This window comes from Leptinotarsa decemlineata, unplaced genomic scaffold, assembly GCF_025532065.1.
Source record: "Leptinotarsa decemlineata unplaced genomic scaffold, Ldec_3_MD MMD2_tig00000026_RagTag_RagTag, whole genome shotgun sequence".
In the NCBI taxonomy this organism is placed as follows: domain Eukaryota; kingdom Metazoa; phylum Arthropoda; class Insecta; order Coleoptera; family Chrysomelidae; genus Leptinotarsa; species Leptinotarsa decemlineata.
Window position 1 is genome coordinate 5,335,971 of NW_027412539.1, and position 17,297 is coordinate 5,353,267.

The following is a 17,297-nucleotide window of genomic DNA, read 5'->3' on the forward strand; positions in this document are numbered from 1 at the left end:
TATATTAGATGATAATTATATGGAAATATAAACATTACTAACTTAGTTGAATACACTCACTTTGTAACTACAAGTAAAATGGGAATGTGAGTATTATATCACTGAAAAATTGGAGGTTGCTTATTGTTTTTTTTTTGTTCGATTTCAGTTCCACCATTTAAAGATGTGGATGCAGTACGCAAGTCAAGATTGGGTCGATATTGTAGATCTCAAATCATCGGTTCAACATTTGTCGTCTAAATTGAAGGTGTTGGGTGATGGAGCCGAACATGCAAGCGTTTATGATATGAGTGTATGCTATGATGAAAAACAAATCGAATTATGCCTTCGTGATGCTGAGAACTATTGGAGTGGTGCAGAAGTTTGCAACAAATTTTTGGATAATGAATTGGAATTGTGGCAACTTTGTGAGGTTATGATTGAACTGAACCTAAGAAGATTCCTGTATAGCCTCCAACCATACTTGCCAGAATGGATTATTCATCACTTTGAATTGAATGATGAAAATCGAGAGGAAATTGAAGATGGTCGCGAAAATGATGATTATGAGGAAGAAGTTATTTTAGATAGTCTGTATGTTCCTGTGAATCATAAATAATGTCAAATAAAAAACTTTGTATTATTTTCATGTTTTATTTATTTAAATCTGATGAAATACAATAGAAAATGATTACAAAACAATAAATATGATATAAAATACAATACATGATATAAGTCAGTTACAAATAAAAAAAAAAGATCATAAAACAGTACATGATAGAGTGAAAAAAAAGTGTCAATATCTGCTATGAACTGAACCATCCAATGCATTGTATGTTAAAACTGTATCATGCAAAATTAATGCATATACTTTAGTGTTGTCTGGAAACTTGGTCTTCCTCGTCTCAAACTCAATCTTTATATCAATAGTTGATGATTTTGTTGCATTCGGTTGATGGGAACAATCGATGACGAATAGTGGATTCTCTCTAAATTGTCCAATGTCCATCAGAGGTTCACTCATATCTTTATCATAATAACTTCGCTGGAAACTCTCAAAAGCATAATAAGCAGGAGCATCAAGTTTTTTATCGAAATTCAAATTCCAACGCTCATATGGATAAACTTCAGAATTCAAGTATACTCGAATACTATTGATATCAGCAGTTGTGAATTTTGTAATATCTTGTGTTCTATCTTCAGATGTGGTAGTACTTTGGAATGCGATGATGACAAAACGAGGAGTTTCCAATGCGTTAGTTGTTTTGATGGCCCATATGTCTGAAGAAGTCTCGCGTAATGATGGTAGTTCATAGAGGTCCCACATACGATACGCCAACTTGATTTTGGCATTCAGACCGCTTTTGTTTATTCTACTCAAAAGTTTGAGCTTGTGTTTATCATCTGGTACAATATGCCTTATTTTCCATTCGATTTTATTTATTTCCAAATCAGCATCAACCTCACCTATATATGAGTTTTTGAATGATCGAGCGATAATCAAAATCAATTCCTGTTTGGCATTCAAGATACTTTTGTTGTAATCTTCAGCAAAACCCATCAAATATTTCAGTGGTAGTTTTCCACTAAAAACATGACTGTTTGTATCCAAGATATCTTGCTTCAATTGTGAAAGTCCCCAACCAGATGTCAATAATGTGTTAGCATGAGATTGTCCAAATGATATCATGGTTTTCATTGTAGATGTTATCCCAGGTTTTCTAACAACAGCCACTTGTTCACCTCCCATTTCATAACGAATTTCGTCAAAGAGAAATGCAATTGCATTATTCGAGAGATAGCATGTTTTCGCTACATCTTTGGGGGTGAATTTACCTTCTATGTAAATGAAGCTCTCGGCAATATCTAGTATAACATCTTGATTATTGATTGCAATTCTGATTTCATCCGAATTCCTGAATAGCGGTGATCCATAGGGCTTATATGTGTGCTCATGTAAACTTATGAGAGAATGATCGAGCACTGGTTCATTGAATATATTCAACTTTTCATTGTTTGTTTCGAGCACCATTGTTATTTTCTCACTTTCAATCCAATCGATTTCAAAAATTTAAGATCACTCACAGACAGAGCGTTATGTGCTAACTGTTTAGCATACACTTGTGGAATGAGCTTCTTTTTATGCACACCTTTCTTTTTGATAGTGCAACTCGTTTGGGATTGTTCAATGCGATTTTGTCTATTATAAATGAAACCCATAACAACAGTTATTCGATTTTCTTCAATTCCAAAATAATGAAAATCTCTTCTTCACTTCCAAAATCGATAAGGTTATTTTTTTCATCCAAAATACGCACTGTAATGTTGTGAATCAATTGACGACCTTCTGGACTGACAGGCATATATATAATACTGTGTGGTTCTTTAGTGAGATTGTAGCCAGGTTCAACATCAATATCGAATGAGAAAAGAATGTGGGATTCTTCACCATTTATATATGAACCAGATATTATATTGCAATCTAAGCGGATAAGTCTCACAGTTATAATGTTTATTGGTAATGATGATTCATGTATCTGATTTGGTAGAAATATTTCATGAGCGAACCCCATCATTTCTGCTATTGAATTTGGATGTGTCAGATCAATTTCATATTTGGATCGCATTTCACATTTGAATGTATTATTATTGGCGTGTAGATAGAAAATATCATCTGCAACGACATCATTTGGTTTTTTATCATGAAACAATCTGAACATGATATGTTTCTGTATGACGGCATTGATCTCTTCTATTTCATAAGCACCACATGGAATTTCAATTGTCAACTTTTGGGGTATCGATGAGTTGTCATTACTGATTCTAAAACTAACTAAGTTATTAGCTTCAGTTATATTATTGATTGTATTGCACCCATAGAATCCCAAAAGTCCTAATCCATAACGACTGTTCCTATCCAATTCAATTGGTGGAAAAAAATCCGCACTCAAGACACTTGTCCCGACAGCTTGTAGCTCGAACTTTCGTGACATGACTGATGAATATTTTGAAACACATTTCAATTTATTATTGTACACAGCAACAGCACATTTGAGACAATTTACACTTTTTGGAAGGTGTTGTATTGTAATAAGTATCATTTTTATTGATACCAATATTCACATCCTCTATATTACAAATACAACACATAGATTTCCGAGGTATAGGACCGTCATTAACATCCGATTCTGAATTTTGATCGTGGTGGTGGTGCTCATAACAATATCTATGTTTCATTATATCGATGTCATCTTGCAGATGCTTAGGCAACTTTTCCCAAACATATGCAATCTCATGTGCAACACATGCAAGTATCACTTCCTTAGGCATATTTGCAAGCATCACTTTATCCATTTTTTTCAAGGTACCATATTTTGAAAACATTCTAAGTGAAAACCCCATTCCCTTGATAGCCTCCCGATCCAGTTTTGGTGTTGAATCCATTTTTATTTGGAAAATTATTTAGAGAGAAACTGCAAGCACAAGTGACCACAGAGAACTGTATTAAATTTCTGTTGTCGATCATAGTTATATTTGATTTTTACATTCGAACATTTTCGAAAGAATCGAGTCAATTCCAATGGTGGGGGTAGATCTCCAAAACTATCGAAATATGTGACTTCTTTCCCACATTTTTTATATGCCACCCAATGTGTTCCTGGTCCACTTATTCCATCTAAATTAACAATAGCTGTCTCGTTTTGTTTTGGACCTGAAGATGGTAATCTATCACGCATAAAAACACCACGAAAATGTGGAATTTTCATTTTTTGTGCATAATAACTGAGATCGAGATCAGTAAGAGGCCTCTGAGGTAGGGGTTCAATTAGTTTTTTGTTTTGTTTGTGGCTTTGTATGGTTTTAAATATAGTCCTAAACCTTTACGGTATGGTTTGAGATATATTCCACTTCCGCGTTTGCCTAATGCTACAGCCTCCATGGTTTTATTGTGACGATTGGCTTCCATTAAAGCCGCTCTGCTGGCTTTTGCCGAATTCACGGCCTTGGTAATACCAGCAGCAGCTCCCGCCAAACTTCCTAGTGCGGATAGTCCAGCAAAAATTGGTATCAATGGTAAAAGTCCACCGATCTTGGGAACAGGAATTATGCGTGGTGTGCGGATTTTCTTCTTTCCACCGGCAGCTTTAAGGTATTTACGTGCCGCCTGCAATGCCACAGTGATAGCTTTTTTGCTATTATTCGTCACAAATTGATTCCCACCAGCTTTCTTCAATACATTTCGCACTTTATGGACTATCCCAGCACCAAATGCAACTTTTTTAATTTTATTTTTCTTCGTTTGTTTCCTCTTACATTTTTTCTTATTGGTACTACAACCCATGCCCATATGTCTTTTCGCTTTCATAATGTTGGTGACAAGTAATGCAGCTGCTCTTTCCCCAATACTCGCGTCCTTCGATTTAACCCTATCCCAAGCGCTGTATTCAAGTTCTTTGTCGGCTAAATGTCTTGCTGCAAGATCGGATGGATGCTTAGAATATTGAATATCGTGTTTTTTGCATTCAATATCTAATTTATTGATTCCAGGGTCGTTACGAGCTAAACGTTGTTTCAATTTTGTACCCGGTCCACAGTATTGATAACCTCCGGTAGATGTAATTCGAAAGGAAGTTTGTTTATTAAATCATTAACAAAACCACAACCTCTTTTAATTTTACGATCACTTTCAATACGTCCGTATCGTTTGATGGTACACATTGAAATGAATAAGCTAATAACATTTATATAGTCTCCAACCACGGCACGATGCGCATTGTAAAACAGAAAGAAAAGTTTGCTGTAGATAATCTAGATGAGAAATTTGGTTGTGGATTGAATGGACAAAGGGTATTCAGACATGGTCCACTACTTCCATCATCAGTTCGAGGACTCATTATAGGACCTTCAAATTGTGGAAAGACGAATGCAATGATATCACTATTAACACATCCACAAGGACTGAGATTTAGAAATGTGTATCTCTATTCGAAATCACTCAGTCAACCTAAATATCAGTACTTGCGAAGTGTTTTGGAACCTATAAAAGGATTAGGTTTTTATACATTCAGCAATAATGCAGAAATAGTGGAACCCTCCGACGCTAAGCCTAATTCAGTTTTCATTTTCGATGATGTGATATGTGAAAAGCAAGATATTATTAGATCATATTTCTGTATGGGACGTCATAAGGATGTTGATTGTTTTTATCTAGCACAGACATATTCACGGGTACCCAAACAGTTAGTGCGTGACAATACCAATTTCATTATAATGTTCAAACAAGATGAGACGAATTTACATCACATTTATTCAGATCATGTTTCACCCGATGTAACATTCAAACAATTCCAATTGATGTGTGTTAAATGCTGGGAGGACCAATATGGATTTCTAGTCATTGATAAGGATAGAAAAATAGATGAAGGTAGATATCGCAAAGGATTCGATAGTTTTATATACCCATGATCTTGTTTTTGGAACTTATTCGATCACTGAATATTGTAGTGGTCACTTCACCAACGAATTAAGCTTTAATTCAAAAAAAAAGAGCATTATGAATACAAAAAAAGATCCTGAAAATAAAAACAATGAAATAAATTTGAAACGTCAACTAGTAGAGACAACAGAAGCTGTCAGGCAGAAATTCAACTCTATCAAGAATGATAATATTGAAAATCGTACGACACTTGAAAGATTGTATGAGCCCATAATGAAACCATTGAATGTTTTATCATCAAACGCTACTTCTAAATCACCAGTGTTATCACCAAATCATGGAACTGTTCAATCTACTTCAAATTATCCCATGAGTACTCCAATAGGAAGAAAACAATCTTTTGGTAGTGTATCATCTGTGAATAGTGACACGAGCACACTTCAAGACGATATGAGAACAACTCTATTCGAAACACCATCATCGTCCCACATCGATTCCTCGGATCCTGACATCTCACCTGTTATGAATGAAAGTGGTGAAGATGTTTTGATGAAACATTTGAATAATATAAAATCTAGAAATCCAGCATATGATGGAACATTTGGCGTACGTATGGATCCAATTACACAAAAGCTGAAAATGGGAAGTCTAGTGGTAAATTTCAAAGATGGAAACATTTCATTTTGGGATGCTAATAAAGTGAAAAAATATGAATGCGCAGGTAGTCCAGAATTGTATGATATGATTTTTTTGAAGAATCCACAAGATGTTGATAATGAAGAAACTCGTCAAGTATATTCCAAAATATTGAAAATAACGAATGCTCCATATAAACAATATCATCTGAAGAATGGTTTTAAAAATACAAATTCTAAAAAATTTCGTGAAGTTATCAAACCTCTATTAGACTCACGACAATATCCAATAAGAAGTAGAAGTAAAATTGGTGGAGCACTCAAACGAGTGAAAATGGAGAAAATATATAATTCTAAACCTGTGAATTATGTGTACTGGAATTCACCGAAAGAGTTAGTTGCTCGCCTACGACTATTGGTAGCTTCAAAGTCAGCCGGACATACCGGACATGATAATGAAATAATTTCAATAATTGAAGAATTACGTGAAGAAGGTATAATATATTAACATATTCACATGTAATGATCACTGTCACATCATCATTCAATGCAGTAACATTATCACCTTTTCTCTTTAATCATATTGAAATAGAATGACTAATGAAATAAGTGATGTCAAACGACAAGTTGTTAATGAATTACATAAACCTGCAAGACGTAATTTTCGTAGAAGAATAACCACCATCAAAGGTTTTGCAGATCTATGGCAAATAGATTTAGCTGAACTGCAACCTTATGCAAAAAGTAATGAAGGATACCGATATATACTTGTAGTGATAGATTGTTACTCCAAATATCTGTGGACTGTAGCAGTTAAAGATAAAACAGGTAGTACAGTAACTAATGCAATGAAACATGTACTGAAAGAAGCCAAATACTCCCCCAAACACATACAAAGCGATCAAGGGAAAGAATTTTTCAATAAAAGCTTCTCATCTCTCATGCGAGAATATAATATCAATCATTATTCAACATTTAGCACAAAGAAGGCAGCTATAGCAGAAAGAGTGATTCGTACAATAAAGGCATGGCTCTACAAGGAATTTTCGATGAGAGGTCACCACAAATGGCTTGATATTCTTCCAATTATAACTAGTAGATATAATAATAAAGTTCATCGTACAATAGGTATGGCACCCATCAATGTTGATTCAACAACAAAATTAAAATTCAAGGGTATCAATGGAATTGGAGGAAGACAAAGTAAACCCAAATTCCAATTAAATGATATTGTACGTATAAGTAAATACAAACATATTTTTGAAAAGTCTTACACTGCGAATTTTACCACGGAGCTATTCAAGATTGTTAAAATTAATAAAACCATCCCAACGACTTATAATCTTGAAGATATGAATGAACAGCCGATTAGAGGATGTTTTTACGAAGAAGAGTTATTACGAACCGAGAATCCTGACGTATATCTGATTGAGAAGGTGTTGAAGAGAAGAAAAAATAAAGTATATGTAAAGTGGTTAGGCCTTCCTAGCGAACAAAATTCTTGGATTGATGAATCAAATATGGTTTAAATGTATATAATAGTGACTTTTATGAATAAAGTAATATTAAAGTTCATTATTGTTTTCATTTCAATTATAAGTATGTGAACTGAAAAATATTGCAGCGGTAAACATTGCCCCAGCCATTCGCAATGTTCTGTGTATACCAAACCAAATTAATTGTATACTCCATTCCCGCTTATATTTTTCAACTCACGATATTGAAAACACATTATCATTCCCAAAACTAATCGCCGTCACTTTGAAATGCAGTATCCAACTCTTTTTGCCAATTATCTCTCACTGATAATGCTGTCTCATAAAGCTTAGTCGACTCCTCAAGCTCAGCCTGAGCTTGCATTCTCGAACGTTGATGGAATTGCTTATCTTTACCAATTTTTGAACGGAGTTCATCAGCATCTTTAGACATTCTAGCCAATTCAACCTTCGCTAATGCAATCTTGGCATCTAATGCTTCAAGAGTTTCATTATTAGCATTAATAGCTCGCTCACTCTTTTCAAGTTCAGCAATAGTCATCTGTGCCTTTACAAGACGGCATTTTGCTTTCCTTTTCATTTCCCCAAACCGATGGAGGGGGCTGAAAGAAGATAGCGGTTCAGCTTTCAAATCACTCTTCATTTCTTTAGGAGTACCTTTTGGCTTCCTCTTCGATCTGTCACTTTTCGTTGCGGGTTTTTTCTGTCGCACAACACTTTTGGATTCTTTCTTTTCTTTAAAGTCAGTGACAATCGATGAAGATGCCTTAGTAACCTTCCTCTTGATTGTTCTAGATTTCTTATCAACACCAAGAGGAAGGGTAGATGAAGAGTGTTTGAGTGATGATAATTGCGAAACGATCGGATTTTCAATAATAATTTGCTCATTTGGTTCTGGCACATCTGCAAAGTTAACGAAGTCGTTAATATCAAAATCATTTATCGAATCTTGACTCGATAAATGTAATACTGGAATATTTTCAAAATCAGTCTGATCGATATCAACAAGTGGTGAACCATCTTCAGCAATCAATAGCGGCATAGAGCTCATGATTATTAAGGTCTGAGGAATGATATGTGATAGCAATAGAATGTGGATAGGAAAGGTGATGATGTTACTGAGACCTCACCATTTATAGAAGAAAATAAACTAGCGCATGCGCTCTTTCATCAACTGGCACATGCGCTCTCTCACTAAACTATTCACGCATGTAACAATCTTTGTCATTTAAGAGGAAAACTTTGTGTTGCATGCATGTATTTTTAAATGTTAGAAAATAATACAAATAAATTCAAAATATATATATTTATTAATAATAGAGGACAATAACGATAATAAAAAATGAAAAATGTTAATATGTCTCTGTGGATGTGGAACGTTCTTTGACTCTATTCCTCAATAGTTGTTGCTCGTGCGTCAAACACCAACATTGAAAAAAATGGATTCTCCTATTGGGGTAGAGTTGACCAACCTTCTCACACAGATCCCAAGTACTTCTACATGCATTGCATACATGATTCCAACAATTCATGGAATATGTATCACAACGCAAACAACGTTGCAGTGGAGTTGGAACGGCAGCACAGGTACCACAAATATTTCTACAGATACCTATATTGTTAAATATTATAGGTTCGGAACACTTCAGACACTGTAACTGTTGTTGACGATAATCCGATTTTGTTCGCTTCGGTGGATGAGAAGGAGGCGATAGTTGAATCCGCAACACGCAATCACTACACATACCAGTACATGGATTGATTGAATCCTTAGGTCTACTTATTTGACAAAAGTAGCACACAATAGCCCCTGCAATCATCATTGGGTAGACACACACTTTTGGTTTTTCATTCCACTCTTTTGGAAACGGCATTTTACTAATTCGATTAGAAATATTAAGAGATGACTTACAGAAACTCTGAATGCTCTCTCCTATACCTACGATCTCTATTTATACGAATCAACATCATGTGGAAGTATAGTGGGATAACTTCTCCTACTATTCCACTCTAAACGAGTCAAGTGGGAGTCGCATCACCTCCTATATAAGTTGACTTGCAAACCTAGAGTTCATTCATTCACTCTCTACAACTGTGAGCAAACAACAACAAGATGAATTCTGCAAAAATAAATGCTGCATTAAATAGAATAGCTGCTGTTGATGAAAACAATTGGATAGACGAATCAGATGATGAGGATGTCAATGTTCCGCTAGAGGAAGTGATAGTTGAAGCAGAAGATGTTGGAGTCGATGAAGATGAGATAGACGAAGTTGAAAACGAGGCCAACCAAAGCGACGAAGATGATGACGTGATGGAGTTTGAGAGGGTCATGGATGAAGAAGGAGATGATGAAGGGATAGAAGCTGACACAACTGAAGGTGATGGTGCTATGAGGATCGGTATGCGAACACTCAATGTCAGTGAGACACTGGAAGATCCCTTGGATTTGTATTGTGCATTGGATGCATACGTATTGATCAGCACAATAGATGGAGAGAACAAAAAACTATGTTGGTGCTGCTTTCGGTTTTATTCGCATAGAAACAATAATGGAGGGTGGTATGCCCATGTCAACACCCACAACACTGTCTCAATTATGGAAATGGGACAGAATTGGTGTGAAGCTTGCGAGAGGCCACTAACAAACTTCACCCGAGTATCTACATGTATTATATGTAATAATGTCCAACCTGTGGCACAATAACCGTGGACCTACTGGTCAAAAAAAAAAACAACAGCCCTTTTCAGGGCTACATTATTCACACAAACAGTAGTTAGTTGTATTAGTATTCATAGATTATGTGACAAATGAATACTTTGACTAATAAAAGTCTAAGTTGGAAATTTGTTAGTCTTTGAATATCTATACATTATATGACAAATAAATTACTACTTTGACTGAAAAGTCGAAATTTGGAATTTGATAGTCATTGAATATCTATGCATATGATGAGTACTACTTTAAATGAAAGTTGAAGTTGGCATTTGTCAATCATTCATATGCATATAATGATGAATACTTTCACATACATATATTTCGTTTGAGATTATAATGTTAACATAATGTTAACAATGGTATGAATCTGTTTCTGTTTGAAAGTATAATGGTAGCTCTGAAAAGAGCTATTTTTTTTATTGTTTCAGTCTTTAATTGTAGCCCTGAAAAGGGCTGTTATTTTTTTATTAATCCATGCAATGATATGGACTAACGCTCCTCATCATCAGAAACAATAATTATGGTATCGTCATCTGAATCAGATGATATACTAATGATATCATCCTCATAGTAGTCATCTGAATCAGATGATATACTCATGATGTCGTCGTCGTCATAATCAGCTGAATCAGATGATATACTAATCACATCATCCGCATTATTATCGTCAACAGCATCTATGTCGTCCTGAATACCTTGTTCCACTCGTTCTGCGAAATCATCAGGAAGATCATAGATTCGCTGCAGAAATTGAGCGAAGGTTGTACTCAAATGATCAGACGTTGAATCTATTTCATGTACTTGGATGGGTCCTGTACTCGACATTGTGGAAGAATGATATAGAACTGGGATTGTTGCTATATTTATATTGGAAGAAATGAAATGGAGGGGGTGAAATGTAGAACAGTGTTTGAGATTCGAAAACATCAAGAATGAAACTCTGAGCGATTATTAGGAGAAATTCTAGTGATTATTATGGAAAAAAACTAATAAGAGGGAGAGGAAGGGAGGAAGACACTGCCCCAGCCTCGCAGTGCCTCGTGTACACCAACCAAAAAGTGTGTACTCCGTGGAAGGAAAGGAAAGGAAATGATGGACGAGTAGATGATTATATGTCATCATCGGAATTGAGGACATCATCATCGATTAGGATTGGGGATGGCGGAGGACTATCCTCGATGAGGATAGGGGATGGTGGAGGACGTCTAACGTCAAGCTCGTCATCAGCATCATCACCAGAGTCGTCGTCGTCATCATCATCGTCGTCGCTACTCATTGGGACAATGTCATCATAAGCAGGGTCCCACCATCCGTCAGGATCTGGATATTCCGAGTCATCCAAGTGTCCTTCGTCACTGCCAGTGACATGTTGAACTTGCATCCTGATGTCGTGATCCCGGTATTCGTATGGCGGACTGTGGGGTTCCGTGGTGGAAGAGACTACCTGTACCTGGCTGTTATCCCAGTAATTGAAGTTGTACCCCTGATCCGGGCAGCTATAGGGTTCGGAGGTTGAATCGGGTTCCATCTCGATGCTAGCTGATCAACTGAATGTTTCATCAGATGATTTCTACTTTTATACTTTCGAGAGGGAGTGGGAGAGGAGTGGAACATTGAGTAGGGGTAAATTGTAGTGTGACATAAGACATATTCAATGAGTAGGGGTAAATTGCAAAGTGACATAAGACATATTCAATGAAAGAGATACTTGAATGGATAAAATACAAATGAAATATACTTGTCGATTTCACTATGAAACATGTCTATTTTTTATTTTTTAAATTTTCTTCACATGAAATTATTTACAAGTGATTAGAGACACAAAAATTGATGTGAGGTATTTGTCTAGAAGAACTTGGAATTGAAATAAAAAAAATAATAATAATAATAAGAGGAAGTGAAGAAAAATGCTCCAACCATCGCATTGTTCAATGTGTACCAAACCAAAAAACAGTGTACACCCTTTATTTCACTTCCTTTTCCTTTATTCAATATAAACTTAACAAATATAAACTTAAAACTACCATAATTAAATACTCCTAACTAACCTAAAACTAATCTTACATTTACACTTCATCTACAAAAAGAGTGTCCATAACTGTCACTATTTTTTTGTACAGCTTTATCGAAGAGGTCTCTGCTTTACACCTTTCCTGCAGAGATGCATAATTCCGATCTATTTCGGCCATTTCCTTTTGGATTTCCCTCCGTCGGTTATCCATTTCAGCCATTTGTCGCTTCATGGTAACCAACGCGGCCTCGCTAGATCGGGCAGCTCGTTCTGCTTTCTTGCATCTCTGCAGAAAAACACTCATCTTTTCACTAACCTCTCCGATAGGCTGTGGCACCAACACCTCAGGATCCGCCGGTGTCGCTGGCAGCGGTGGTAGTCGCGTCACCAACGGCGACAATATCACCAACTCCGGAGAAGGACTCCTCGGAATTTCCACTGCTGCTGGTGCTGCTGCTGGTGTGGAGGCCCTCTTACGAGAGGTCGAAAAACTACCTGCATAAGGATTAGTCCTATTGCAAGTAGCTCGGTACTTTGAAATAGGACCAACCTTTGCTGCAGGTCGTTGGCAAACCTTCTTCACAGCCCTGACTTCCTCCTCCTCCTCGAATAAGTCAGGGCTAGAAGATCTGCACCTAACTCGCGAACGCGAAGTGGTTGGCTGGTCAACCGTCACCGCTCTCGAAGATGCTGCCTCCTCCTGGTCAGCGGACACCGGCAGAATAGACGCCACAGCATTATTCACCTCCTGTGTATTGGTTGCCATTCTGAAAAAGAAGAAATAATACAAAGTTATTTGATATAAAAAATAACATTCCTAATTTACTTACTCAAATATCAAGTTGGTCGTTGGAACGTACTGCCTTGTTGTGGAGTGGACTGCTCTCGATGAGATGACTTCTCGAACTGAATGTTGTGGAGTGCTCTCCGGAGGGTATCGACTTCGATGCGTGAGCGGTGGGAAAATGGTGGGAGCGCACATGCGCGATGAGGGTAGGGGTGTACATGCGCAAATGTTGGGAGTCGGGGGCGGGGCTTCGGAAAGGGGGCGGGGCTTCGGAAAGGGGCGGGGTATCCGAAAAGTTGGTGGCGAGGGGGGGGGGGCGTGGCCCTAACGGGCCCCGCCCACTGCCTGGGCTCCGCCCAGGTGGGTGGGGCCTCCGGCCCCAGGTAGGCGGGACATCTGGAGAGACATCTACGCCCTCTTCGCGCGCGCGTTCGTAACATAATATGCAACCGAACACCTAACCTAACGTATTAACGTATTAACGTAACCTAACCTACTACGCTAACCTACCGCTATGCAACCGAACACCTAACCTATCGTATGTATTAACGTAACCTAACCTAGTACGCTAACCTACCGCTATGCAACCGAACACCTAACCTAACCTAACCTAACCTAACCTAACCTAACCTACAGTAACTATTAACCTAACCTAACGAGGGAATACTAACCTAACACCTAACCTAACGTAAGTATGCAGCTAACCTAACGTAGCTATTAACCTAACCTAACGAGGGAATACATTCACCATGTTGGTTCCATTAATACATCATCAGTTGGTTTTGGTTTTGGTTGTATTATTCTATGATTTGGATTAATGTTCAGTCCTGGATATCCCAGTCCACCTGATGATGATGGCCTGACTTTATAGTTTCTCTCCAAAACTTCTTTATGGTTTTTCTCCAATACTTCAACTCTCTGTTCCAGTACATCATACTTTTTCATTGTAGTCCCTGTTATGTTTGACATAGCATCAAATTTTTTATTTGTAGACGCTGTTATGTCAGACATTTTTATGTCTACATCACTTGTAAGTTTGTCAAATTTACGAGTGAAAGTTATCCGAGCCTCTGCAATTTTATCGTCAAATGCTTGCCGGGCGTCCCGAGCAATATTGCCTATTGTGGATTGTATTGCAGCTTGTAGGGCTAGAAGTATAACTTCCTTTGCTCCATTAATTTCCCCCTCAAGATATGATACAGTTACACAATCACTCTTGTCAATTGGTTCACTTGTATTTTTCAATATTTTCCTTTGCATGTCATAATGACCATCTTTTGTTAATTTAAAACCATTCCCAGGAGGACCTCGAATGACATTACCACCCCATTTTCTTTTTCTACCAAACTTATCGATTGTTTTAGACATTGTGCACTCTACGATGATTCTCTTCAAACTGATATTTCTGTCATTTACATTATACTATATATTGCAGTAATTGATTAGGGAAATAGAAATAATACAAATAAAATTTTAATCATTTTATATTCATTACAGTAATACATATACATACATACATAATACATTAATATCACATTACTTCTATCATATATTATTAATTATAAATGGCTACATAAATATCAATATTGAATTTTCCGGTTTTGAAGATATTGAATGATATTTCAATCATTGATCTCGGCAGATAATAAATTAATCAATTGATCCAATGGAGTCTCCTGAGATTGTGATTGTTGAATAATATTACTTATCCAACGAATGTTCTCATTTGGATCGTTTTCATAAAATTCAATATCATTATGACCCCAAGGAAGAGTGTGGGTAGTATTCGGAATGATAAATCGTTTATCATCGTGATATGATAATGCAACTTTATTTTTTAATTCAGTATACATATCATGTAACACGCTTCTAAATGAATTCATCTTTCTGAATATCATACCACCTTGTTCGACGATTTTTTGATAATCTTCGCATGTCAATTCATTCTTTATTACAGATCGTATAACCCCTTTGGCTTTCTTAAATTCACCATCAACAGATTTCACATAATATGCTTTAGCACCTGTACCATAAAAACTCATGATTGGATCATTTGGAAATTCATCTTTGAAGTTACCCAAGACTGAACTTGTTACTGGAATATTGAATTGGTTAACTATACTGTAATTGGATGTATCAAATCTACTTATGTTAGTTTTTATGAATTCATAAAAATTTTCTGTGTTTACTTTAAGAATGAGCGAGTCGGTATCTGTGTAAAGTAAAGAGACATTTTCATCAAAGTGTTGTTTGATGCATCCATAGAAAAAGTCATACATGACTGTTTTAGATAATTCTAATATGGAAAATCCCAAATATAATGGTTTATCGTAATGAACCTTCACTCTACCCAATTGAATGGCAACGAAATTATCAGTGAAAATTGAACAATTTTTGAAATTTGGTTTGGCTATGAGAGTGCTGGCACCTATATTTTTCTTTATATTTTCCCAATGTGTAACGAGTCTAACATCAATTCGATTATCTACATTCTCCATTGTCTTTCCATACGCCGCATTATTCATTAGTTTATAGAAATCTTTAACAGATTTGTTGTTAGACCTATTACGCATTTCAGTATTAAGATCTATATAGGGTTTCATCCAGCATGATTGTTTGAATTTCAATACTCTATGTGTATTCATTACAATCAATCCATTTTTGACAGCTTGCTGTAGATTCCTATAATGAACAATATATTTTCTTTTATCATTCAAATTTGGAATTAATTTGGGAATTTTCGATTGTGTACGAGGTGGTATTATTTTTTCGACTAAAAATGGAAGGTCAGAATGTTTATCATGCAACTCTTGTGGATAATGAATGTCCACTTCAAATACATACCCATACGGACTATCAGTACTCACATCCATCACATCGAGATTAAGAATTTCATTTGGTGTCAACCATGTAAATTCACTTGTTGGTAGAGGTTGTGACATACTGTGACCGTATAGATTTGTTGCATCTAAATATGTAATGAATGTGGAAGGTTCGTTGGGATTATAATTGGGTAAAAATCTATTATTTGCTATATGTTTCCTCTCGCTACATTGACTAATTCCACCTCGTATACCTTTTTGAAAAAAGTGAATCATATCAATGTCAGTTAGTAATTCCAATTCAACATTAGTGAACTTCAACATGGCATCCCATGATAATCCAGGTGCAGTGTAATATTGTGCCGGATCTAAGTTATATATCTCTAAACTTGTGGTGCGGAAGTTTTCAAAAATATCACATAGTAGCAATACATCCGACTTCAAATACAAATCAGAGTATTCCCCCAAATTCTGACACTCGAATAAATTCCAAACTTTTCTAGCCCTATCATAATCAGTTTCCGATATATGTTCACAATTGAGTGTGTCATAAAACTGATTTTTTGTCGGAAGTAATGGATAATTCAATTTGTCAATGTCATCAACAAAACTATATGGAAATACACCTTTCTGTCTCATCAAATTGAATTTCTCAATTTGTGGGAAATGTTTGTGCATCTCCAAACATTGATCGGAGGTCAAGTTTGCACCCAACTTCTCCAACGAATTAGTCATAAATTTATAACTATCGATAAATCTCATTTTGAGATAATTCTTCCTAACCACACCATCTTTATCGGTATAGCTGTGTGTAAAGAGATGCTTCGTGAAAGATATATATTTCTCTTTAGTTTGCGGGATAACATCAACTTTCTCTTTATTCCTATACAATTCTTTTATGAATAAATGACAATCATAACCACTTAAATTATGAAAAATGATAGGTATGAAGTTTGGTATTTTGAAATTTAAATTACATTTCGAGTGAGCGGCATGTGATCTTTTCTTTCCTGTGACATGACAATGATCTCTTACTTTGACGTCACCATCAGTAAATGCTTTATTACATATACCACAAGTTCTGGCTGCAACAAACTGTTCTTCTTCTTCGACAGTTTGTGTATCCATTGGTTTAGGGTTTCTGAGATGATTTTCATGTATCTCTTTCAAATCATCTTCAATGCTACTCACAAATTTCTGAGCTGCATCTACACCCCTATATGTAACAAATTTTGTCAAATCATCATTATATGAACACTTTATCAAATAAGCAAATGAATATGGGGCATGTTTGAATGTTTTAATCGTGTATGAACTTCCAGGATTTGGCTCATTCACATGAATCGGTTTAAGCACTGATTCAAAATCAGCATACACTACAAATGGCACCCTCATTTGCCTCTCAAAGTTT

General features: G+C 36.2%; 1 protein-coding gene across 1 annotated transcript; it reads right to left on the reverse strand.

The window, feature by feature from the left end:
- Nucleotides 1–12,180: 12,180 nt before the first annotated feature.
- LOC141480908 (uncharacterized) lies at nucleotides 12,181–13,321 on the reverse strand. Its single transcript, XM_074171645.1, has 2 exons — nucleotides 13,108–13,321; nucleotides 12,181–13,044 (listed from the first exon to the last, which is right to left on the reverse strand). The coding sequence occupies exons 1-2, from the start codon at nucleotides 13,257–13,259 to the stop codon at nucleotides 12,333–12,335; spliced, it is 864 nt and encodes a 287-aa protein (XP_074027746.1). The 5' UTR covers nucleotides 13,260–13,321; the 3' UTR covers nucleotides 12,181–12,332.
- Between the last annotated feature and the right edge of the window lie 3,976 nt (nucleotides 13,322–17,297).

Excerpts from the sequence above, each read along its gene's own strand:
- LOC141480908 (XM_074171645.1), bottom strand. The coding sequence starts at position 13,259 with ATGTGCGCTCCCACCATTTTCCCACCGCTCACGCATCGAAGTCGATAC. Across the intron at positions 13,045-13,107 it reads ACGACCAACTTGATATTTGA|AATGGCAACCAATACACAGG; the intron begins GTAAGTAAATTA and ends CTTCTTTTTCAG.